The sequence below is a fragment of the Salmo salar genome, chromosome ssa18, assembly GCF_905237065.1.
Source record: "Salmo salar chromosome ssa18, Ssal_v3.1, whole genome shotgun sequence".
Lineage (NCBI taxonomy): Eukaryota > Metazoa > Chordata > Actinopteri > Salmoniformes > Salmonidae > Salmo > Salmo salar.
Window position 1 is genome coordinate 67,203,906 of NC_059459.1, and position 27,232 is coordinate 67,231,137.

Consider the following 27,232-nt stretch of genomic DNA (forward strand, 5'->3'; position numbering starts at 1 on the left):
CCGCATCGCACTATGCGGTAGAGCATCCCACTTCTGACACCAATCCCATCTAGAGCTCCTGTCTCACCCACACACACACACACACACACACACACACACACACACACACACACACACACACACACACACACACACACACACACACACACACACACACAAATAAAAAAAAACAGTTATAACAGGAATTCTTTAGGGTTTCTAAGTGGGTCTTATCTCATCCACTGGGGAGAAACTGTTTCAACCTCAAATATTGCTCTATTAATTTTGGCAATGGCGGGTTTTGTACCCAGTTTCTATTTCCCCCTACACTAACAATCGTGGTCTGTCGGAATGTATGTCTACCTGATTCCCACAGGGTCTGAGCGTCCACTGATCAATTTGGAACCTTCTATAATGTATTGCTAGCCTAACTTTACAGTTTGTAATCCCAACCTCTGGGTTTGTTCCTGGTAGGAAATCTTAAGTCTTATTACATACAGCCAGGAGGAACTATTGGATATAAGAGAAACATCAACTTACCAACATTACGACCAGGAATACGACTTTCCCGAAGCGGATCCTCTGTTTTGACCACCACCCAGGACAATGGATCGGATCCCAGTAGGCAACCCAAAACAACGGCGCCGTAGAAGGGGCAGACGGAGCGGTCTTCTGATCGGGCTCCGTAGACGGGCACATCGCTCACTACTCCCGATTATACTACTCGCCAATGTCCAGTCTCTTGACAACAAGGTAGACGAAATTCGAGCAAGGGTTGCCTTCCAGAGAGACATCAGAGATTGTAACATTCTTAGTTTCACAGAAACATGGCTCACTCAGGATACGTTAACAGAGTCGATACAGCCACCCGGTTTCTTCACACATCGTGCCGACAGAAACAAACATCTCTCTGGTAAGAAGAAGGGCGGGGGTGTATGCCTTATGATTAACGAGTTGTGGTGTGATCATAACAACATACAGGAACTCAAGTCCTTTTGTTCAGCTGACCTAGAATTCCTTACTCTCAAATGCCGACCGCATTATCTACCAAGAGAATTCTCTTCAATCATAATCACAACCGTGTATATCCCCCCAAGCAGACACCTCGACGGCCCTGACAGAACTTCATCGGACTCTATGTAAACTGGAAACCACATATCCAGAGGCTGCATTTATTGTAGCTGGGGATTTTAACAAGGCTAATCTGAAAACAAGGCTCCCTATATTTTATCAGCATATCGAATGCGCGACCTTGGCTGGCAAAACTCTGGATCATTGCAACTATAATTTCAGCGACGCATACAAAGCCCTCCCTCGCCCTCCTTTTGGCAAATCTGACCACGACTCCATTTTGTTGCTCCCAGCCTATAGACAGAAACTGAAACAGGAAACGCCAGTACTCAGGTCTTTTCAACGCTGGTCCAACCAATCTGATTCCACGCTTCAAGATTGCTTCAATCACGTGGACTGAAAGCGCAAACCACTGCTTTTAATCATGGCATGGCGACCGGAAGCATGACCGAATACAAACAGTGTAGCTATTCCCTCCGCAAGGCAATCAAACAAGCTAAGTGTCAGTATAAAGACAAAGTAGAGTCGCAATTCAACGGCTCAGATATGAGATGTACGTGGCAGGGTCTACAGTCAATCACGGACTACAAAAAGAAAACCATCCCCGTCGCGGACACCGATGTCTTTCTCCCAGACAAACTAAACAACTTCTTTGTTGCTTTGAGGACAAGACAGTGCCACTGACAGAGCATGCGCAGACCAGCTGGCTGGTGTGTTTACAGACATATTCAATCAATCCCTATCCCAGTCTTCTGTTCCCACATGCTTTAAGAGGGCCACCATTGTTCCTGTTCCCAAGAAAGCTAAGGTAACTGAGCTAAACGACTATCACCCCGTAGCACTCACTTCCGTCATCATGAAGTGCTTTGAGAGACTAGTCAAGGATCATATACACTCCACCCCACTCCAATTTGCTTACCGCCCCAATAGGTTCACAGACGACGCAATCGCAATCACACTGCACACTGCCCTAACCCATCTGGACAAGAGGAATACCTATGTAAGAATGCTGTTCATCGATTACAGCTCAGCATTTAACACCATAGTACCCTCCAAACTCGTCATTAAGCTCGAGACCCTGGGTCTCGACCCCGCCCTGTGCAACTGGGTCTTGGACTTTCTGACGGGCCGCCCCCAGGTGGTGAGGGTAGGAAACAACATCTCCACCCCGCTGATCCTCAACACTGGGACCCCACCAGGGTGCGTTCTCAGCCCTCTCCTGTACTCCCAGTTCACCCATGACTGCGTGGCCATGCACGCCTCCAACTCAATCATCAAGTTTGCAGACAACACTACAGTGGTAGACTTGATTACCAACAACGACGAGATGGCCTACAGGGAGGAGGTGAGGGCCCACGGAGTGTGGTGTCAGGAAAATAACCTCACAATCAACGTCAACAAAACAAAGGAGATGATTGTGGACTTCAGGAAACAGCAGAGGGAGCACCCCCCTATCCACATCGACGGGACAGTAGTGGAGAAGGTGGAAAGTTTAAGTTCCTCGGCATACACACTACGGACAAACTGAAATGGTCCACACAGAAAACGTGGTGAAGAAGGCGCAACAGTGCCTCTTCAACCTCAGGAGGCTGAAGAAATTTGGCTTGTCACCAAAAACACTCACAAACTTTTACAGATGCACAATCGAGAGCATCCTGTCGGGCTGCATCACCGCCTGGTACGGCAACTGCTCCACCCACAACCGTAAGGCTCTCCAGAGGGTAGTGCGTAGAGGTCAACCAATTATTCGGAATGGCCGATTAATTAGGGCCGAATTCAATTTTTCATAACAATCGGTAATTGGTATTTTTAGACACCGATTTGCCGATTATTTAAATTTATTTTTTACTAGGCAAGTCAGTTAACTTGTTATGGATAGGGGGCAGTATTTTCACGGCCGGATAAAAAACGTACCCGATTTAATCTGATTATTACTCCTGCCCAGAAACTAGAATATGCATATAATTATTAGCTTTGGATAGAAAACACTCCAAAGTTTCTAAAACTGTTTGAATGGTGTCTATGAGTATAACAGAACTCATTTGGCAGGCCAAAACCTGAGAAGATTCCAAACAGGAAGCGCCCTCTCTGGCTATTTCTTGGCCTTCTTGATCATCTCTATCCAAAACAGGGGATCTCTGCTGTAACGTGACATTTTCTAACGCTCCCATAGGCTCTCAGAAGGCGCCAGAACGTTGAATGATGACTTTGCAGGCCATGGCTGAAAAACAGTAGCGCATTTGGTAAGTGGTCGATCTGAGAACAATGAGACTGGTGCGCGCGTGCACGAGACGACTCCATGTTTTTATTTTCAGTGTTTGAACGAAAACAACGACTCCCGGTCGGAATATTATCGCTTTTTTACGAGAAAAATCGCATAAAAATTGATTTTAAACAGCGTTTGACATGCTTCGAAGTACGGTAATGGAACATTTTGAAATTTTTGGTCCCGAAACGCGCCGGGCGCGTCACCCTTCTTTACCCTTCGGATAGTGTCTTGAACGCACAACAAAACGCCGCTATTTGGATATAACTATGGATTATTTGGAACAAAACCAAAATTTGTTATTGAAGTAAAAGTCCTGGGAGTGCATTCTGACGAAGAACAGCAAAAGTAATCCAATTTTTCTTATAGTAAATCTGAGTTTTGTGAGTACCAAACTTGGTGGGTGTCAAAATAGCTAGCCATGATGGCCGGGCTATCTACTCAGAATATTCCAAAATGTGCTTTCACCGAAAAGCTATTTTAAAATCGGACACCGCGATTGCATAAAGGAGTTCTGTATCTATAATTCTTAAAATAATTGTTATGCTTTTTGTGAACGTTTATCGTGAGTAATTTAGTAAATTCACCGGAAGTGTTCGGTGGGAATGCTAGTTCTGAACGTCACATGCTAATGTAAAAAGCTGGTTTTTGATATAAATATGAACTTGATTGAACAAAACATGCATGTATTGTATAACATAATGTCCTAGGAGTGTCATCTGATGAAGATCATCAAAGGTTAGTGCTGCATTTAGCTGTGGTTTTGTTTTTTGTGACATTATATGCTAGCTTGAAAAATGGGTGTCTGATTATTTCTGGCTGGGTACTCTGCTGACATAATCTAATGTTTTGCTTTCGCTGTAAAGCCTTTTTGAAATCGGACAGTGTGGTTAGATAAAGGAGAGTCTTGTCTTTAAAATGGTGTAAAATAGTCATATGTTTGAAAAATGGAAGTTTTCGGATTTTCGAGGAGTTTGTATTTCGCGCCACGCCTATCATTGGATATTGGAGCAGGTGTTCCGCTAGCGGAACGTCTAGATGTAAGATTAAGAACACATCCTTATTTTCAATGACGGCCTAGGAACTGTGGGTTAACTGTCTTGTTCAGGGGCAGAACGACAGATTTTTACCTTGTCAGCGGATTTGTTTTTGCAACCTTCCGGTTACTAGTCCAACGCTCTAACCACCTGCCTTACATTGCACTCCACGAGGAGCCTGCGTGGCAGGCTGACTACCTGTTACACGAGGGCAGTAAGAAGCCAAGGTAAGTTGCTAGCTATCATTAAACTTATCTTATAAAAAACTATCAATCTTAACATAATGACTAGTTAACTACACATGGTTGATGATATTACTAGTTTATCTAGCGTGTAATACGTTGCATATAATCGATGCGGTGCCTGTTAATTTCTCATTGAATCACAGCCTACTTCGACAAACGGGTGATGATTAAACAAGCGCATTTGCGAAAAAAGCACTGTCGTTGCACCAATGTACCTAACCATCAATGCCTTTCTTTAAAATCAATACACAAGTATATATTTTTAAACCTGCATATTTAGTTAATATTGCCTGCTAACATGAATTTCTTATAACTAGGGAAATTATGTCACTTCTCTTGCGTTCCTTGCAAGCAGTCAGGGTATATGCAGCAGTTTGGGCCGCCTGGCTCATTGTGAACTGTGTGAAGTCCATTTATTCCTAACAAAGGCCGTAATTAATTTGCCAGAATTGTACATAATTATGACATAATATTCAAGGTTGTACAATGTAACAGCAATATTTAGACTTAGGGATGCCATCCGTTAGATAAAATACGGAACGGTTCCGTATTTCACTGAAAGAATAAACGTTTTGTTTTTGAAATGATAGTTTCCGGATTCTACCATTTTAATGACCAAAGGCTCGTATTTCTGTGTGTTATTATGTTATGATTAAGTCTATGATTTGATAGAGCAGTCTGACTGAGCGATGGTAGGCACCAGCAGACTCATAAGCATTCATTCAAACAGCACTTTCGTGCATTTTCCAGCAGCTCTTCGCAATGCTTCAAGCATTGTGCTGTTTATGACATCAAGCCTATCAACTCCCGAGATTAGGCTGGTGTAACCGATGTGAAATGGCTAGCTAGTTAGCGGCTGCGCGCTAATAGCGTTTCAAACGTCACTCGCTGTGAGACTTGGAGTAGTTGTTCCCCTTGCTCTGCATGGGTAACGGTGCTTCGAGGGTGGCTGTTGTCGATGTGTTCCTGGTTCGAGCCCAGGTAGGAGCGAGGAGAGGGACGGAAGCTATACTGTTACACTGGCAATACTAAAGTGCCTATAAGAACATCCAATAGTCAAAGGTATATGAAATACAAATCGTATAGAGAGAAATAGTCCTATAATTCATATAATAACTACAACCTAAATCTTCTTACCTGGGAATATTGAAGACTCATGTTAAAAGGAACCACCAGCTTTCATATGTTCGACTTTGTGTGATTTGTTATTCTTTTTTTTTTTTTTACTATGTTCTGGATATGGTATCCACTCGGCTCACTCCCTCTCAGATCTTAGGTGGGTCCAGCTGCTCCGTTCAGGAAGTGTGGTCTCCCTGAGATCCCAAGTTTGAGGGATCCCTCGTGCACGGTTCACCCAGGTCATCAGGAGCGGTCACCAAGTGAAGATTCACATCCCATCCTCGTCGCCAAATGTGATGGTTATTATTGTATTATCAAATGAGGAGAGACTCCTTTTGTCTGTTGCCAGTTTGTTTTGTTCGTCAAGCCTACCAGTGGGTTTCCCCTTGCACCTGTCTTTTCTAAAGTTCCTGTTTTCTAGTTTTCCCGGTTTTGACCATTCTGCCTGCCCTGACCCTGAGCCTTCCTGCCGTTCTGTACCTTGTCACACTACCCTGGATTATTGACCGCTGTCTGCCCTGACCCGGAGACTGCCTGCCGTTCTGTACCTTTTGGACTCTGTCCTGGATTACTGACCTCTGCCTGCCCTTGACCTGTCATTTTGCCTGCCCCCTGTTCTAATAATAAACTTTTGTTACTTCGACACTGTCTGCATCTGGGTCTTCCCTGAAACGCGATAAGAACTGCTTAGTCATGGTTGGTTCCACCCCTCTCCAGCAGATCAGGGCAATATAAGCTATCTTGTTTTCCTCTTGTGGCCAGGTGTATTGGGTGTGTGAGCTTATAGCACACAAACAAGTGATAACGTTAATTCTGTTACTCCTTTCTCTACCAAGCCAGCCTCTGTTCTCTTCCATCGCCCCACAGCTGTGCCCTTGGAAGATAGTAAAAGAACAGGATGGGCTGAAGAACTGTGGTCACTTCTCAGAGGCTCTTTGTCTTATGCCGTGTGACCAGGTTACTCAGAAGCAAAGAGAAATTGAAACAATACAGGTCTATCTGTTCCTCAAGCTTATCTCTATCACATGTCCTTTACTACACGCCTAGACCATCAGTGGGGAGTGGATGTGGAAGAGAGGAACCATCCTTTCTCAGAAGCACAGCATTGGCGCATGGCAGAATTATTGCCGCCACACCAAAAGAAACATCCTATTTCTACCAAAAATATTTTCAATAAAGTTATGTAAAGCACATTCTCTTTTCTTGGTAAATAGATCATCTGTCCGGGTTCAACACAGTTCTTAAGGTTATTTAGCTCTGTGAGCTGTGGCAGGCAGACTGCAACTCAAGAAACACAGCGTGCCAGTGACCAGTGCTCGATACAGACGCTTTGCGGCACAAAACACAATTCACTTGAATTACTTCAGAATGCACCTGCATGTGCAATGGCAAGCCAGGGACCCGTGGGAGAGTGGCCAGTGCGCAATACAGAAGCTCCGCGGCGCGAAACACAATTCACTTGAATCACCTCAGAGTGCTCCTGCGTGAGAAACTGCAGGAAAGGTATGTTAGCTTGCTTGTTTGACTAAGGTTAGCTCTACCAACTGTGGCACAGCATGGTGTTGGTGTTTGCAATGCCAGGGTTGTGGGTTCGATTCCCACGTGGACCAGTACGGGAAAAAAAATGTATGAAATGTATGCATTCACTACTGTAAGTTGCTCTGGATAAGAGTGTCTGCTAAATGATAAAAAAAGTTTTTTTTTAAACTAGTTAACTACAAAAGCTAGCTATAACCTAAAACCTATACTAACATAATTTAGATCTGTAATATTGCTGAAACAATTGTAACGGCAATTAGCTATCCAATATCCACAAGTATGTTGATGATAGAAACATGGTAAGCTAACATTACTAGTCTGCAAGTTAGCTAGCTGGTTCATTTGGAACTGTATCAAGTGCAAGAAAGATAGTTACATTTATGTCTTCAATTTGATTTGATTTTTCTCAGATGAGTTTAATGAAATATTTCAAGCAAAAGCAGCGAAAGAGAAAGGGGGAGCAGTCTACAAGAGTGTCAGGTAACGTTAAATTAACTAGCTAACATCAAATCAGCCTAAATTAATTGAAACTTTCTTTAGTTAGCTAACTCTTTAAAAGCTTAAGTTATCGTTTGTATAACAAGTGTATGGCTTACTTTACTAGACAGAGAATAGGCAGAATCCCGGGAGTGAGGTAGGGATGTATGAGGGACAGAATGGACTAGAGGAGAGGAGAGAGCCAGGAGGGCAGATGGAAGGAGAAAAAGGCAGAGGAGAGCAGAGTGGAACAGAGGGAAGGAGAGAGCCAGGAAGGGAGATGGAAGGAGAAAATGAGAGAGGAGAGCAGAGAGAAGGAGAAGAAAGATATGTAGATTAAAGGAGAGAGGAGAGAGGAGTAAGACCAGTTCTGGGCTCGGTTCAGAGAGGAGGTAAAAACATTTGTTTTCAAATGCTGTGATGAAACCAGTGTTACATCATGTGTGTTGGATAAATTAAAACAAACAGATATTAATCACTTATTTTCTGTTTTGTGCTGTAATTAGGTCATGGATACATATCTTGTTGGCCTCCAGGACAGCCTAGACCGGAGGTTCCAACACCTGGAGATTCTGGGGACCTTCAGTGTGTTGGGACCTCAAGCTGTGTTCTCAAGTGAGAGGAGAAACACCTTTAACCGGACCCTCCTCTCCAGGCAGTTCTTGCAAGAGTCAAAGGCTGCTGTGCTGCAAGAGTGGCCATCTTACAAGCAACATGTGCTAGTTGGAGCATTCAAGGTATGGCATGAGTGTGACAATCTTTTCAAGAGAACATTTTAGGCCGGTGATGCCCAAATCCTTTTGTTTTTCATGTATTTCAGGGGTTGGACGAGATGACGGCAATGAGAAAGCTGGCCTCACAGTTTGATGAGTGGGGGCAATCTACCCCTGCCTTAACCAGCTGCCAGCAATTGCACTGACTATACCAGTGTCGTCCGTTAACTGGGACTTCTCTGCAATGAAACGAGTAAGAACATTTAAATGTGAAATTAGATTATGTTTGTCCCTCTCCCTTCTCGTATTATTATTTATGTTATTGCAGGTCATGTTAAATATGTTAGAAGTAGGTTTTTGTCAGAACCAGGAAAGAGATTTCCAATGCCCTCCTTTTGTGATGACCATGAATTAGTGGGCTCTAATTCATGTTCAGTCAAATTTTCCTCTGTTAATTTTGTCAAGATAAACTTTATTTTAGAAAGATGGTCTCTGTTGTGTTTCTTTAGATAGCTGCAGCACGCAACCTCAAAAGGATCCACCCCTTTTTATCAATTTTCGCCTGAAATCACATACCCAAATCTAACTGCCTGTAGCTCAGGCCCTGAAGAAAGGATATGCATATTCTTGGTACCATTTGAAAGGAAACACGTTGCAGTTTGTGGAAATGTGAAAGGAATGTAGGAGAGTAAAACACAACAGATCTGGTGAAAGATAATACAAAGAAAAAAACAACCGTTCTTTTGTAATTTTTTTTGTACCATCATCTTTGTTTTGCAAGAGAAAGGACATAATTAATTATTCTAGCCCAGGTGCAATTTAGATTTTGGCCACTAGATAGCAGCAGTGCATGTACAAAGTTTTAGACTGATCCAATGAACCATTGCATTTCTGTTCAACATCTTGTATTAAGACTGCCCAAATGTGCCTCATTTGTTTATTAATAACTTTTCATGTTCAAAATTGTGCACTCTCCTCACACAATAGCATGCTATTATTTCACTGTAATAGCTACTGTAAATGGGACAGTGCAGTTAGATTAACAAGAATTTAAGCTTTCTGCCAATATCAGATATGTCTATGTCCTGTGAAATGTTCTTGCTACTTGCAACCTCATGGTAATCGCATTAGCCTACGTTAACTCAACCATCCCGTGGAAGGGACACCGATCCAGAATACGTTTTTAAATTGCCTCCTGTATGCTATAATAATTATACAAATACTGTTGAAGTCGGAAGTTTACATACACTTAGGTTGGAGTCAATAAAACTCGTTTTTCAACCACTACACAAAATTCTTGTTAACAAACTATAGTTTTGGCAAGTCGGTTAGGACATCTACTTTGTGCATGACACAAGTAATTTTTCCAACAATTGTTTACAGACAGATTATTTCACTTATAATTCACTGTATCACAATTCCAGTGGGTCAGAAGTTTACATTCACTAAGTTGACTGTGCCTTTAAACAGCTTGGAAAATTCCAGACAAGGATGTCATGGCTTTAGAAGCTTCTGCTAGGCTAATTGACATCATTTGAGTTAATTGGAGGTGTACCTGTGGATGTCTTTCAAGGCCTACCTTCAAACGTACTTTGGTGCGAAAAGTGCAAATCAATCCCAGAACAACAGCAAAGGACCTTGTGAAGATTATGGAGGAAACAGATACATAAGTATCTAAATCCACAGTAAAATGAGTCCTATATCGACATAACCTGGAAGGCCGCTCAGCAAGGAAGAAGACACTGCTCCAAAACCACCATAAAAAAGCCAGACTACGGTTTGCAACTGCACATGGGACAAATATCGTACTTTTTGGAGAAATGTCCTCTGGTCTGATGAACTGTTTGGATATAATGACCATCGTTATGTTTGGAGGAAAAAGGGGGAGCCTTGCAAGCCGAAGAACACCCTCCCAACCGTGAAGCACAGGGGTGACAGCGTCATGTTGTGGGGGTGCTTTGCTGCAGGAGGGACTGGTGTACTTCACAAAATAGATGGCATCATGAGAAGGAACATTTTGTGGATATATTGAAGCAACATCTCGACATCGGTCAGGAAGTTAAAGCTTGGTTGCAAATGGGTCTTCCAAATGGACAATGACCCCAAGCATACTTCCAAAGTTGTGGCAAATTGGCTTAAGGACAACAAAGTCAAGACATTGGAGTGCCCATCACAAAGCCCTGACCTCAATCCCATAGAAAATGTGTGGGTAGAACTGAATAAGTGTGTGCGAGCAAGGAGGCCTACAAACTTGACTCAGTTACACCAGCTCTGCCAGGAGTCATGGACCAAAATTCACCCAACGTATTGTGGGAAGCTTGTGGAAGGCTACCTGAAACGTTTGACCCAACAATTTAAAGGCAATGCTACCAAATACTAATTGAGTGTATGTAAACTTCTGACCCACTGGGAATGTGGTGAAAGAAATAAAAACTGAAATACATCTTTCTCTCTACTATTATTCTGACATTTCTCATTCTTAAAATAAAGTGGTGATCCTAACTGACCTAATACAGGTAATTTTTACAAGGATTAAATGTCAGGAATGTTGAAAACTGAGTTTAAATGTATTTGGCTAAGGTGTTTGTAAACTTCAAACATCAACTTTATGTTATTGATGTCACGTTCGTCGTATGGAGTAGACCAACATTCAGCGGGAATGTGTATACTCATCTTCTTATTTATTGAAGGAAAATCAAAACAAAACACCGATAGAAAAATAATGATGAAAACAGCCCAGTAAGGTTCACAGACGATACTAAGGAACAACTACGCTTGACCTCATCTTTACTAGATGCTGTTCTTCCACTAATCTCATTGCAACTCCCCTCCAAGTCTCCGACCACTACCTTGTATCCTTTTCCCTCTCGCTCTCATCCAACACTTCTCACTCTGCCCCTACTCGGATGGTATTGCGCCGTCCCAACCTTCGCTCTCTCTCTCCCGCTACTCTCTCCTCTTCCATCCTATCATCTCTTCCCTCTGCTCAAACCTTCTCCAACCTATCTCCTGATTCTGCCTCCTCAACCCTCCTCTCCTCCCTCTCTGCATCCTTTGATTTCCTCTGTCCCCTATCCTCCAGGCCGGCTCGGTCCTCCCCTCCTGCTCCGTGGCTCGACGACTCACTGCGAGCTCACAGAACAGGGCTCCGGGCAGCCGAGCGGAAATGGAGGAAAACTCGCCTCCCCTGCGGACCTGGCATCCTTTCACTCCCTCCTCTCTACATTTTCCTCTTCTGTCTCTGCTGCTAAAGCCACTTTCTACCACTCTAAACTCCAAGCATCTGCCTCTAACCCTAGGAAGCTCTTTGCTACCTTCTCCTCCCTCCTGAATCCTCCCCCCCCCCCCCCCTCCTCCCTCTCTGCGGATGACTTCGTCAACCATTTTGAAAAGAAGGTTGACGACATCCGATCCTCGTTTGCTAAGTCAAACGACACTGCTGGTCCTGCTCACACTGCCCTACCCTGTGCTTTTACCTCTTTCTCCCCTCTCTCTCCAGATGAAATCTCGCGTCTTGTGACGGCCGGCCGCCCAACAACCTGCCCACTTGACCCTATCCCCTCCTCTCTTCTCCAGACCATTTCCGGAGACCTTCTCCCCTACCTCACCTCGCTCATCAACTCATCCTTGACCGCTGGCTACGTCCCTTCCGTCTTCAAGAGAGCGAGAGTTGCACCCCTTCTGAAAAAACCTACACTCGATCCCTCCGATGTCAACAACTACAGACCAGTATCCCTTCTTTCCTTTCTCTCCAAAACTCTTGAACGTGCCGTCCTTGGCCAGCTCTCTTGCTATCTCTCCCAGAATGACCTTCTTGATCCTAATCAGTCAGGTTTCAAGACTGGGCATTCAACTGAGACTGCTCTTCTCTGTGTCACGGAGGCTCTCCGCACTGCTAAAGCTAACTCTCTCTCCTCTGCTCTCATCCTTCTAGACCTATCTGCTGCCTTTGATACCGTGAACCATCAGATCCTCCTCTCCACCCTCTCCGAGAGCTAAATCTTTTAAGGGGGGGGGGGGGTTAGAAGGATTACTATATCCTATCCCAGGTATTCCTTAAAGAGGTGAGGTTTCAGGTGTCTACGGAAGGTGGTGATTGACTCCGCTGTCCTGGCGTCGTGAGGGAGCTTGTTCCACCATTGGGGTGCCAGAGCAGCGAACAGTTTTGACTGGGCTGAGCGGGAACTGTGCGTCGTGGGGGGGCCAGCAGGCCAGAGGTGGAGACTCTGGGCTGCGGAGTGTCGCTGGAGGCTCCGGACTTGGGAGCGTCGCTGGAGGCTCCGGACTGGGCAGGCGCACTGAAAGCCTAGTGCGTGTAGCCGGGACAGGTGGCACCAGACTGGTGATGCACATTTCAGGGCGAATACGAGGAGCAGGCACAGGACGTACCGGGCTGTTGAGACGTGCTGGAGACCTGGTGTGTATAGCCGGTATCACTTGTTCCGGAACTTCCACACACTTCTCGGGGAAAACTTGTGCGTCCTCCAACTCAACAACTCTCCCATTTCTCTCTTCTCCAAATGTTCCCTCTTCTCCTGGATTGGCTCTGTTTTACTCCTCGGCTCCGCCGACTGCTCCATGTGCCCCCCCCAATTTTTTTCTTGGGGTTTCTGTAGCCGTGCTTCCCCTCGTGCTCTCGTGCTTCCCCGGCAGGCTTCTGTAGCTGTCCAATACTTGGCCCCAAGTCCAGTCTGTTCTCTCGCTCCACTCCTCCAGAGACCAGGAATCCATCTTCTCCCAGGCACGCTGCTTGATCCGGTCGTGGTGGGTAGTTCTGTAACGGCTGTCGTAGAAAGTAGACCAAGGTGCAGCGTGTCGAGTGCTCATGATGAATATTTATTTGAACTCAGAACACTAAAGAAAAAATAACAAAGAGAAAGCGCACAGTTCTGTCAGATACATAAACTAAACAGAAGACAACTACCCACAAACACAGGTGGAAAAAACCCTACTTAAGTATGATCTCCAATTAGAGACAACGTGGACCAGCTGCCTCTAATTGGAGATCATCCCAAAAAACAACAACATAGAAATAGAAAAACTAGAACCTAAACATAGATATACAAAACATAGAAAAACACAAAACACCCCCTGTCACGCCCTGACCTACTCTACCATAGAAAATAACATCTTACTATGTCAGGACATGACAGATATGCATATAATTGGTAGCATTGGATAGAAAACACTCTGAAGTTTCTAAAAGTGTTAAATGTCTGTGAGTATAACAGAACTGATATGGCAGGCGAAAACCCGAGGAGAATCCATCCGGGAATTAATTTTTTGTTGAGGTCACTGGCTATTATAATGGGTTCCTATGGGGAAACAGTCTTTAGAATTGTTTCAGGCATGTTTTTTGAAAAATAAGCAAGTAGTTTTCTACTAATCTCCTTCTTAAATATTATCATTTATTTAGATATTAGAATACCTGAGGATTAATTAGAAACATCGCTTTACTTGTTTGGGCGAACTTTACCGGTAACTTATTGGATTCGTTTGTAAGCATGTTGAAAGATTGGATTATTGAACAAAGCGCACCAACTAAACTGACTTTTTTGGGATATAAATAAGGACTTTATCGAACAAAACAACCATTCATTGTGTAGCTGGGACCCTTGGGATTGCAAACAGAGGAAGATCTTCAAATGTAAGTGATTTATTTAATCGCTATCTGTGATTTTGTGACGCCTGTGCTGGTTGAAAAAGTATTTTGGTGTGGGGCGCTCCCCTCACATAATCGCATTGTATGCTTTCTACGTAAAGCCTTTTTGAATTATGACCAAGGGGCTGGATTAACAAGAAGTTAAGCTTTTACATGACGTATGACACTTGTATTTTCATGAATGTTTAATATTGCGAATTTTGTATTTGGAATTTTGAGCTCTGGATGTTGTCGTAGGTGTCCACACTTTATGTTGGTGTTTCCTTTATTTTGACAGTTACTTGTAGCAGTAGCCTACATGAAGAATGGAACAGTTGGACAGGGAGAATGTCTTGAGTCGTGCAAAATGGAAAATAACTTGGCGGATACATTTCGGTACGACACAATTTTATGCATAAAACATCTCAATACCTTCATCATTAAACTGAGAGCGTTGCCATTTCTAAAATGATGTATTTAGGTGATTTTGGAGACTTTGTTCATGTTTTTTGTGGCCCCCACAAGGAGCATGAGGAAAGGATTTGATGTTTGGGGTAGGTTTCTCAAAAACATGTGAAATCACAAAAACTTGGCATTTACATCAAAAATAGACATTTGGTTGTAGTAAAGAAAACTTCTCCTTTAATATTAGTGAATGCCTTGGCACATGAGTTGATGGTGAGATGCTATTCATTCATTTCAACCATTTTACTGTAATACTAGCATACTAGCCCACTGAAAATGTTGGCCTACCATTTTTCAATATTCAAGTAGTGGATGTATTGTTATACTGAAGCTCTTTTTTATTTACATTTTTATCCAGGGGTTTTTGTGTCTGAGAGAGAATGTAAAGAATGTGGTAAGAGCTGGAAGTATTTAGTTGCACAATATACACTGAGTGAACAAAACATTAAGAACACCTTCCTTGCAACTGTTTATTCAGTTAGTTGTCTGTGTTCTGTCTGTGCAGAGAGACTTGTAGCTGTTCTGACCCTCCAACCTAACTGGTCCCAGATATTCAGTGGAGAGACTGTCAGTATTAGATGTGACATACAGGGGGGAGGAGATTCTGACTGGCAGTATGAGTGGTATAATAACAGGAAGTTAGTCTACTCCAATACAAACCAAGAGTACAGAATCCGTCCTGTCTACATGTCTAACAGTGGTTCATATACCTGTCAGGGTGTGAAGGGAATCAAGCGCTCTGAAACCAGTGATGCTGTACAACTGACTGTGTCTTGTAAGTCTAACTAATCATGTAAACATCTCCATGGGTAACTAGAATCATTTACACTGAGTGTACAACACACTAAGAACACCTTCCTAATATTGAGTTGCAACCATCCACTTTTTGCCCTCGAAAGAGTCTCAATTCATCGGGACATGGACTTAACAAGGTGTCAAAAGCGTTCCACAGGGATGCTGTCCCATGTTGATTCCAATGCTTCCACCAGGTGTGTCAAGTTGGCTGGATGTCATTAGAGTGGTGGACCATTCTTGATACACACGTGAATCGGTTGAGTGTGAAAAACCCAGGAGCACATGGCACCTACTACCATAACCCGTTCAAAGGCACTGCAATCTTTTGTCTTGCCCATTCACCCTCTGAATGTCACATATACACAATCCATGTCTCAATTGTCTGAAGGATTAAGAATCCTTCTTTAACTTGTCTTCTCCCCTTCATCTACACTGATTGAAGTGGATTTAACAGGTGACATGGATGGATTTACCTGATTTACCTGGCCAGTCTATGTCATGGAAAGTTCATCATGTTTTGTACACTCAGTGTATATTGCATATATTTTGTTTGTGTTTCCACAGCTCTGCCCAGAGCCTCAGTGAGTGTCTCTCCTCAGGGTCCCCTCTACTATGGAGATACAGTCAGTCTGCAGTGTGACATACCAGACTACACAGACTGGATGTACTACTGGTACATAAACAACCAACCAGGTTACAGTACACATGGTAAAACCCTCACCATCTCTGTCCCTGACCAAGCTGGTCAGGGGAAAAGGACAATGCGGCCCCAGTGGTCAAATCCCAGCTCGTCTCTCTCCATCATCGTCACTGGTGAGCAATTTTCAATCTGGACATTCTCAAGTCTGAGCCAATGTGGGTTAATCTTACTGAATACAGACATGTATACTGTAAATTATAACTAAATCGAGTCAACATACACCCTACGGAAAATATATTTTATCAAAACTTTACAGCAACAGGTCAATTATTTTCAATCACCAAGCATATATGCAGATATTTTAATATTCTGCTCTGAATTTACTCAGCTCTGCCTGAACCTACACTGACTGTAGAGCCAAACCCTGTGTTCCCTGGAGAGACAGTTACTCTGACGTGTTCAGTAGAGTCTGACAGTATCTGGAACTATCAGTGGTACAAAGACAGGAATGATAATGTAGTATCCCAGTCTGTCAGACACACTATAACAGGAGACACCCTCACCATCAGTAGAGCTGCTGAGTCTGACCAGGGTCTCTACTGGTGTCAGGGAGAGAGAAGATCCAGACCCACATCTTCACAACCAAGTAATGTTATTACCCTCACTGTGACTGGTGAGATACTTTGTGTCTCTCTTGTGTGTCAAACACTATTTATATTGAGTCAATCAAATAGACATTGTCAGTGTGTTAATATTTAGTTACTGTATTACCTACTGAAGTAAGATCATCATCTGGAAAGATTGGTTCTCTGACTATATATGTCTTAATATTTAACTGTGTTTCTACAGCTCTGCCTGTGGCCTCAGTGAGTATCTCTCCTCAGGGTCTCCTCTACTCTGGAGAGACAGTCAGCATGCAGTGTGACATATCAATGTACACAGACTGGACGTACAGCTGGTTTATAGGCAACAACCTCAATTCCAGTACGCCTGGTCAAACCATCACCACTCTGTCTAACCAGGCTGGTCAGTACAGATGTGTTGGGGGGAGGACAGGTCAGCCTCAGAGGTCTCAACTCAGTGCTTTCCTCCCCATCAGAGTCACTGGTGAGTTCACTATTGACGCTCCATCACTAACTTGTCGTACTGTATCAGGACACTGGATGTTCCCACTCAAACCTATTGCAATACCAACAGATTATCAGCCGTCGACTACACTGACTTCAGACAAAGAGGACGTATTCACAGGAGACAGTGTGACACTGAGCTGTACTGTAGAGTCTTCTGGATGGAAGTTTTACTGGTACAGACACAGACCAGACTCTGCACCAGTAATCACAACCTCTGGATACTCCTACACACTCAGCTGGGTCAGTGTCTCTGATGGAGGACAGTACTGGTGCAGAGCTGGGAGAGGAGACCCAGTCTACTACACCCTGTACAGTGACCCAGTCCAGATACATGTTACTGGTGAGTCTAAAACGGTGTAATGATAAATAAGATGCTATTTTACATTGATAGAAAGGTAATTTAGGGTATAATATTTTGTCTGCTTACTGTATCCCAACAACTGTAGCTAACTTGAAGCTATATTCATGAGTAGAACTATTAATAAATAAATACATGTATAATTGTGCAACTGTTTGTTCAGTTAGTTGTCTGTGTTCTGTCTGTGCAGAGAGACCTGTTGCTGTTCTGACCCTTCAACCCAACTGGACCCAGATATTCAGTGGAGAGACTGTCACTATGAGATGTGACATACAGGGAGGAGGAGACCCTGACTGGAACTACAGATGGTATAAGAATAGTCAGTTAGTGATCCCCTTTAACACAAAGCCTGAGTACAGAATCAGTCCTGTCTACAGGTCTAACAGTGATTCATATACCTGTGAGGGTGTAAAGGGAAACAAGCTCTCCAATACCAGTGATGCTGTACAGCTGACTGTGTCTGGTAAGTCTATTTAAGCATTTACAAGTCATGATGGTTACTTAGAATATTTTTTATATTAACATTTTGAAACCTGCCTTTCCTTCAAAACAGGTAAACCCCAACCTGTCCTGAGTGTCTCTCCTCAGTGGCTGAACCCTGGAGACTCTGAGCTGTGAAGTTGACAAGACGTCTACAGGCTGGAGGTTCTCCTGGTACAGGACTGTTCCCTACAGAGCTGGGTTACTCTCTCTATCTGACTCATCATACTCTGTAGAGACCCTATCTGACAGTAGTACTGGAACTACAGAGAGCTTCTACACCCTGAGTCCTGCTGGTCACACAGGAGGATATGTGTGTAGAGCTGGGAGAGGAGACCCAGTCTATGACACACTCTACAGTGAACCTCAGTTTCTCTGGTCAGGAGGTATCTAACTGTATTAAAACATATTTAAGTCTCCCTCATGTGTATAATATATATTATTTAACTAAGGTTTGACTCTGTCTCTCTTTGTTTCAGATCTGCAGCCTCTCAGAATAAGTCCCAACACAACTCAACACTTTAGATCAAAGTCTCTCTCACTGAGCTGTGAGGAGAAGGGGAACTCTACTGGATGGAGACCTATGAGATACACAGAGAGAGGAGTAGAGTCATGGTGTGTCTCTATCTGGGGATCAATAACAGGGTCCACATGTACCATCAGGTCAACATACACATGGTTCAGTGGAGTGTTCTGGTGTGAGTCTGGATCAGGAGAGTACAGTAATGCTGTCAACATCACAGTGGATGGTACGTCTATTGTACGACATTCACACACAAAAAACAACAACATTTCAATGTATGATATGATGTTCAATTCTGTAACTGAATTGCATCTCTTATAAAATACAAGATCATAATATTTTGAGAGTGATGACTCCAGTATGCAGATTTACAGTATTATTTATATATTATGTTAAACAGATGGTGATGTGATCCTGGAGAGCCCTGTCCATCCCCTGACTGATGGAGACTCTGTGACTCTGACCTGCAAATACTGGACAACCAGCTCAAACATCAAGGCTGATTTCTACAAAGATGGAGTACTCATCAAGAATGAGACCACAGGAGAGATGACCATCCCTGCAGTATCCAAGTCAGATGAAGGATTCTACAAATGCAAATCCCCTGACAAGGGAGAATCACCAGAGAGCTGGATGACAGTGAGAGGTGAGAAAACGATTATGATCTCAACTTAACTTTTCATCATCTGTGTGATAGTTATTTTAGTGTTGATGTTAACATAAGTTTGGATTTGTATTCCCATAGAAAATATGACCTCTCAACTAAATTATCAAAAGATACAGTCTGGTCTATACACCTATTTGACTAAAATATAAACGCAACATGTAAATTGTTGGTCCCATGTTTAATGAGCTGAAATAAAAGATCTCAGAAATGTTCCATATGCACAAAAAGCCTATTTCTCTCAAATTTAGTGAAGAAATGTGTTTACATCCCTGTTAGTGAGCATTTCTCCTTTGCCAAGATAATCCATCCACCTGACAGGTGTGGCTTATCAAGAAGCTGATAAAACAGCATGATTATTACACAGATTATTACCTCACAACCACAGACCAAGTGTAACCACGCCAGCCCAGGACCTCCACATCCGGTAATCTGAGGGGGGGATTTCTGTATTTAATAAAGCACTTTTCAGGGGGAAAACTCATTCTGATTGACTGGGCCTGGCTCCCCAGTAGGTGGGCCTATGCCCTCCCAGGCCAACCCATGGCTGCACCCCTGCCCAGTCAGTAAAATCCATAGATTAGAGCCTAATATTATTTTTCAATTGACTGATGTACTTATATGAACTGTAACTCAGTAAAAACATTGAAATTGTTGCATATCAAGTTAATATTTTTGTTCAGAGGCTGATGGTGTTGTGCTGTTCTCTCTCCAGTCGTATCTCCTGGATCCTCTACATCAGTCCTAGTAGGAGTGGTTGTGGGTCTGGTTGTTGCTGGTGTTCTACTGGTCATTCTCCTGGTCCTGCTGTGGAGATTTAAAAACACCAAAGGTGAGATTTTATTATTAATCATTAAACGTTTTAGTTCATGTTTAGTTAGAAAAATGTGTAATTACAATAGTTCAAAACAGCAATGACCCGATATAATCGTATCCATTTCTCATTACAGGTTCCTGTTTTAACAGAATATTCTTGTGAGTACACCTGTCTCTCAACTATGTTAATTCAGTAACATATCATCTTAGTCCTTCATGAGTATATGTCTCCCTCTAGGCACCCCCAGCCCCAGAGCACCAACCAGGACCCCCAACAGGACCAAGGATCTACACAGGGCCAGGCTCCTGATGCTGGGCATACACTTCTGCAGCATGGTCAGTTTCTCAACCCAGACCTCTACCACTCCTCTCTATGTAACCTCATACACTAACTCATGAACATCCACTTTATTATCAACATGTTACTGTACTCTCTGTCCCTAGACAAGCTGAGGGATAACCAACCTAACCAACCTGTCTCTCTCTTCTTTGACCAACAGGTGGTGCTCACATCTACGACACGATCAATCCCTCAGACAACAATGTTAATGGTACTGTATGTTACGTTTAATATGAATACAGTATAGAGTTACTGCTGCTGTTCTTCATGTGTTTAATATGAATACAGTATAGAGTTACTGCTGCTGTTCTTCATGTGTTTAATATGAATACAGTATAGAGTTACTGCTGCTGTTCTTCATGTGTTTAATATGAATACAGTATAGAGTTACTGCTGCTGTTCTTCACGTGTTTAATATGAATACAGTATAGAGTACTGCTGCTGTTCTTCATGTGTTTAATATGAATACAGTATAGAGTTACTGCTGCTGTTCTTCATGTGTTTAATATGAATACAGTATAGAGTTACTGCTGCTGTTCTTCATGTGTTTAATATGAATACAGTATAGAGTTACTGCTGCTGTTCTTCATGTGTTTAATATGACTACAGAATAGAGTTACTGCTGCTATTCTTCATGTGTTTAATATGAATACAGTATAGAGTTACTGCTGCTGTTCTTCATGTGTTTAATATGGAAACAGTATAGAGTTACTGCTGCTGTTCTTCATGTGTTTAATATGACTACAGAATAGAGTTACTGCTGCTGTTCTTCATGTGTTTAATATGAATACAGTATAGTTACTGCTACTGTTCTTCATGTGTTTAATATGACTAACACACTAAGACTAAGGGCTGTATTCAGTCCGTATCGTGGAAGTTCAGCGTTTCAGTGTGATTTAAATTTAAAGGCAATGTTCCCACATTAGTGGAGACGACATTCAAGGTAAACGCTGTATATGTCGGCTCAATCAGAAATGACCTTTACATTTCTGTCAGTCAATCTGTAACCCTTCATCAATACAGACTGAATAGAGTCCTAAGTAGAGATATTAGTGTATTACCTGTCTGTTTCAGATGCTGCTGCAGGACCAAGTCATGTGACATACGCCCAGATTCAACTCAAAAAGTTGGACAAGAAAAAGAAAGGTGACTTTCAACTGTGACATCAATTAATAATGTGCAGTGTATGAAAGTTGCAACATTTACATATTTGAAAATAAAACCAAATCTACAAAACTTCAGCCCATCTTCCTCCTCCTCAGAAAAGCCAGCTGATCCAAAAGAAAGTCCAGTCAACTCTGAGGTGCAGACAGGGAAAGTCACAGGTAAGACCCATTCTACAAGTTGGCAGTTAGTCAATAAATTCACAATTTGAGATTTTTTTTGAAGAGGCAGAATATGCAATAAGCTAATTTCTTTATTTATTGACTGGAAATGTCCATTGTCAGCAGCAGCTGGACCTGTTGATGTGACCTATGCTGAGGTTGACCTCCAAAAGAAGACCAAAGCCAAGAAGAAGAGAGGTAATACTGGACATCCCTCCCTCCATATTCCCCCTATCAGAACCTCACACCTCTGACCCCATATTGAATATCTATGTATTTTGTCCTCACTCCCTACAGAAACAACAACCCCACCAGAGGCAGATTCAGTCTATTCTCAACTGAAGCCAGACACAACCCCAGGTAAGATGCTATTGATACTTATAAGTAACCCTCTCACCATAGACTTGGATAGATCAGCAAGGGAATAATGGTGAAAAGTACATCTCAGTGTATAAACCTTTATGATATTCACTCACTAGAGGAAACAAGAGGCTATGGATATTACTAATAGATACATAAAGGCTTATATTACTGTTTTCAGAATGTTTCTGACACTACAAAATTAATGACTCATTGAAAATACAAACACACACAGAATGCAATTTAACGTGAATATATTTTGATTCAAACATTTGCAGTTACACAAATACCACACAATCAATTACAATATAGGAATAAAGATATAACCCCGGGTACAGAGAGTGTACTCTTAAAACTCAGTCACTGACACTGTTGGACCTAGCAAGCAGCAAAACAGCTCCTGATCTGACAAGGTAAGCTACCGTGACAAAGTTCTCCACACAGCAGAGGTCAATTCAGGTAAATTCTATAGATATTTAACAAGACTTTCTGTACACTTGTAAGAGGTAAGTGAAATTGAACAACAGTCTCTTTGCTAAATGCAATCCATAATCCCTTCAAATGGAAAAGTTGTAAATTCAACAACTATAATGTCCGTCTCAGTTCTCCTCATGTCTCGAGTAGCATCATCCCTTCCAGTGCCTCAAAAGTCCTGTGTTCACGCGATAGGCCCATTTAGTTTATGATAATGCCCTTTTAGTTTAAGAGCTGTTTTGAAAAGACCAATAGAAATTTCCACCTGTTTTGGTGGGATGGAGGTTTGGCCTTCCATGGTGACATCACCATGTCCAAAATGTGTTAAACACCAATAAGAAAGAGTTCCGAACAGCTCTGCCAATAACAGCTAATTTTCAGTTTTCCCCTCCCCACTCAGACCACTTCCAGAGAGTCCTAGAAAATTCTTGCTTGAGAAATGACCCTTTCCAAAGAAGCTTTTTGTTTATTTTTGACCATTTTAATTGAAAACAATCACAGGTTGGTACTTAATTGTTACCCAGAAATGATTTGATATTGAGATGAAAATGGCTGCATTGGATCTTTAAATTACTGATGTTTTTCTTTGAAGTTTGCACATGAAAGTAATACAACATAGGCTGAACAACAGAGGATGTAGTAAAACAACATGTTTCTAATACATGGTTTATCAGGGTATTACTAATATGGATCTAATGCTCATATCATAGAGATATACTGTCAATAGATACAGTATATCTCTGTTTTATTCGTAGGACTTTGTTTGACTGCATGCACTAAAACATGTTGTGTGTTGATATGTTACAGGTCCTTGAAGGAGATGGAGGGATAAATAACTTTGTGTGGTGAAATGTTACAGGTCCTTGAGGGAGATGGAGGGGTAAATAACTTTGTGTGGTGATATGTTACAGGTCCTTGAGGGAGATGGAGGGATAAATAACTTTGTGTGGTGATATGTTACAGGTCCTTGAGGTAGATGGAGGGATAAATAACAGTGTGTGGTGATATGTTACAGGTCCTTGAGGGATAAATAACTTTGTGTGGTGATATGTTACAGGTCTTTGAGGGAGATGGAGGGATAAATAACTTTGTGTGGTGATATGTTACAGGTCCTTAAGGGAGATGGAGGGATAAATAACTTTGTGTGGTGATATGTTACAGGTCCTTGAAGGAGATGGAGGGATAAATAACTTTGTGTGGTGAAATGTTACAGGTCCTTGAGGGAGATGGAGGGATAAATAACTTTGTGTGGTGATATGTTACAGGTCCTTGAGGGAGATGGAGGGATAAATAACTTTGTGTGGTGATATGTTACAGGTCCTTGAGGTAGATGGAGGGATAAATAACAGTGTGTGGTGATATGTTACAGGTCCTTGAGGGATAAATAACTTTGTGTGGTGATATGTTACAGGTCTTTGAGGGAGATGGAGGTATAAATAACTTTGTGTGGTGATATGTTACAGGTCCTTGAGGGAGATGGAGGGATAAATAACTTTGTGTGGTGATATGTTACAGGTCCTTGAAGGAGATGGAGGGATAAATAACTTTGTGTGGTGAAATGTTACAGGTCCTTGAAGGAGATGGAGGGATAAATAACTTTGTGTGGTGAAATGTTACAGGTCCTTGAGAGAGATGGAGGGATAAATAACTTTGTGTGGTGATATGTTACAGGTCCTTGAGGGAGATGGAGGGATAAATAACTTTGTGTGGTGATATGTTACAGGTCCTTGATTGAGATGGAGGGATAAATAACTGTGTGTGGTGATATGTTACAGGTCCTTGAGGGAGATGGAGGGATGAATAACTTTGTGTGGTGATATGTTACAGGTCCTTGAGGGATAAATAACTTTGTGTGGTGATATGTTACAGGTCCTTGAGGGAGATGGAGGGATAAATAACATTGTGTGGTGATATGTTACAGGTCTTTGAGGGAGATGGAGGGATAAATAACATTGTGTGGTGATATGTTACAGGTCTTTGAAGGAGATGGAGGGATAAATAACTTTGTGTGGTGATATGTTACAGGTCCTTGAGGGAGATGGAGGGATAAATAACTTTGTGTGGTGATATGTTACAGGTCCTTGAGGGATAAATAACTTTGTGTGGTGATATGTTACAGGTCTTTGAGGGAGATGGAGGGATAAATAACTTTGTGTAGTGATATGTTACAGGTCTTTGAGGGAGATGGAGGGATAAATAACTTTGTGTGGTGATATGTTACAGGTCCTTGAAGGAGATGGAGGGATAAATAATTTTGTGTGGTGAAATGTTACAGGTCCTTGAAGGAGATGGAGGGATAAATAACTTTGTGTGGTGATATGTTACAGGTCCTTGAGGGAGATGGAGGGATAAATAACTTTGTGTGGTGATATGTTACAGGTCCTTGAGGGAGATGGAGGGATAAATAACATTGTGTGGTGATATGTTACAGGTCTTTGAGGGAGATGGAGGGATAAATAACATTGTGTGGTGATATGTTACAGGTCCTTGAGGGAGATGGAGGGATAAATAACTTTGTGTGGTGATATGTTACAGGTCCTTGAGGGAGATGGAGGGCTAAATAACTTTGTGTGGTGATATGTTACAGGTCCTTGAGGGAGATGGAGGGATAATTAACTTTGTGGGGTGTTATATTACAGGTCCTTGAGGGAGATGGAGGGATAAATAACTTTGTGTGGTGATATGTTACAGGTCCTTGAGGGAGATGGAGGGATAAATAACTTTGTGTGGTGATATGTTACAGGTCTTGAGGGAGATGGAGGGATAAATAACTTTGTGTGGTGATATGTTACAGGTCCTTGAGGGAGATGGAGGGACACACCATCAGAGGAGAAGCAGGATCAATCTGGGAACATGGGTTATGCATGCTCAACGCACGCAAGCACACACACATGCAGGCATGCTCACACACACACACAAATAAAAACGCGCACGTACACACACACATGCCCACGAACACACAAATACAGAAAAAACACATTCATTTTTACAAGTGAACATGTGCAGTATTCCAAAAGCACTTGTGATCTTATGTTAGGATAATGTGATCACATGTGATCTTATGTTAAGTTAATGTGATAACGTGATCTTATGTGAAGTTAGTGTGATAACATGTGACAACATATGAAGCAACATGTGATGACAGAAACTGCACATGTGAAAACGTGATTTCACTTTACATTCTCATGTGTTTTTTCTGTGAGGGACACACACACACACACAATAACACCTTGTACATTAAGGATTTGTATGTTATTTTAATTTACCAGATAAATACAACCAATATATTACATTTAACCGTGTGTATTACTGTAAAAGCTTAAATAAATGATATGGTGTAATGATGATAGATCTTATAAACAGCTACAGTAATTCTATCTGCTTTGTATTGTGTATTACTGTAACAGCTTAAATAAATGATATGGTGTAATGATGATAGATCTTATAAACAGCTACAGTAATTCTATCTGCTTTGTATTGTGTATTGAATTGTTGGGTTGTAAATGTACTGAAATGTATTATCATTGATTCATTATTTCTGTCATTCAGATGATAGAATAACATATTTTCTATATGAATGTCACATATACATGTTCGCTTCTAATGATCTGTACTTTTACAATATCTTTGCATCATGCTTTTTTATTAAACTTAAAAAATTTTATCCACCAGATGGAATGAATGCTTTGTTACAGTAAACAGATATTGTCCTCATGGTCAACTGTTCCATACAACCAACCTACTTTGTTCAGCTCTCCTTTCAGCCTAATAGAGTTGTTGGGCTCCTCAACATTACAGGAAAAGTGTTAGGAAGACAACATTTCAGCGTTTAATTAAACTACATTGTTGACAGCAACACTATAATGAAATTTCAGGTATTACATTTGACACTGACTACACAACTAATACCCCTGATAATATAATGGAATACAATACAGTATAATGCAATACAATAGAACTCTCCAAACTACTATTTTAGGTTGATCAGTTATAGTTCAGCTATAGTTGTCTTTATCATATTTCGTTAATTTTGTATTTTAGAGTAATTTTCGAGGTTAGTTAGCCAGCTATTTTCGTCCCCCGCGACGCCATTTTTCCAAACCTAGCCAACTATTACCGACGAGCAGCATTGTAGAAACTAAATACATTACAAAGGAACGTCTTGATTAGTGTTATGTTAGCTAGCTACATAGTTGCCATTGTATCATGATAAAGGTGTAGTACTGAAACTATCGAGGTTACCTAGCCAGCTACACTTTCAAAGTCAACAACGCAGCCACTGCTAGCTAGCCTATTTCACCAGCCAGCAGTACTGTATCATTTTAGTCATTTTAGTCAATAAGATTTTTGCTACGTAAGCTTAACTTTCTGAACATTCGAGACGTGTAGTCCACTTGTCATTCCAATCTCCTTTGCATTAGCGTAGCCTCTTCTGTAGCCTGTCAACTATGTGTCTGTCTATCCCTGTTCTCTCCCCTCTGCACAGGCCATACAAACGCTTCACACCGCGTGGCCGCTGCCACTCTAACCTGGTGGTCCCAGCGCGCACGACCCACGTGTTGTTCCAGGTCTCCGGCAGCCTCTGGAACTGCCGATCTGCGGCCAACAAGGCAGAGTTCATCTCAGCCTATGCTACTCTCCAGTCCCTCGACTTCTTGGCGCTGACGGAAACATGGATTACCACAGATAACACTGCTACTCCTACTGCTCTCTCCTCGTCTACCCACGTGTTCTCGCATACCCCGAGAGCATCTGGCCAGCGTGGTGGTGGCACT

The 27,232-nt window shown here is 42.1% G+C and overlaps 1 protein-coding gene across 1 annotated transcript; it reads left to right on the forward strand.

The window, feature by feature from the left end:
• Window positions 1–8,242: 8,242 nt before the first annotated feature.
• On the forward strand, window positions 8,243–26,090 carry LOC106577816 (sialoadhesin). The gene is made up of 18 exons (XM_045700591.1): window positions 8,243–8,470; window positions 15,270–15,327; window positions 15,912–16,160; window positions 16,376–16,660; window positions 16,837–17,013; window positions 17,185–17,457; window positions 17,666–17,938; window positions 18,435–18,704; window positions 18,879–19,124; window positions 19,858–19,974; window positions 20,093–20,117; window positions 20,197–20,294; window positions 20,459–20,509; window positions 21,373–21,444; window positions 21,561–21,623; window positions 21,750–21,821; window positions 21,921–21,983; window positions 25,252–26,090. Exons 1-18 carry the CDS (start codon window positions 8,243–8,245, stop codon window positions 25,257–25,259), a joined length of 2,628 nt encoding a protein of 875 aa, XP_045556547.1. The 3' UTR covers window positions 25,260–26,090.
• The last annotated feature ends 1,142 nt before the right edge of the window (window positions 26,091–27,232 follow it).

What these genes read in the sequence shown, in the direction of transcription:
- LOC106577816 (XM_045700591.1), top strand. Translation starts at nt 8,243, where the DNA reads ATGGATACATATCTTGTTGGCCTCCAGGACAGCCTAGACCGGAGGTTC. An exon ending in TCTCTCCATCATCGTCACTG is followed by an intron (nt 16,161 to 16,375) that starts GTGAGCAATTTT and finishes GAATTTACTCAG; the next exon opens with CTCTGCCTGAACCTACACTG. An exon ending in AGTCCAGATACATGTTACTG is followed by an intron (nt 17,458 to 17,665) that starts GTGAGTCTAAAA and finishes CTGTCTGTGCAG; the next exon opens with AGAGACCTGTTGCTGTTCTG.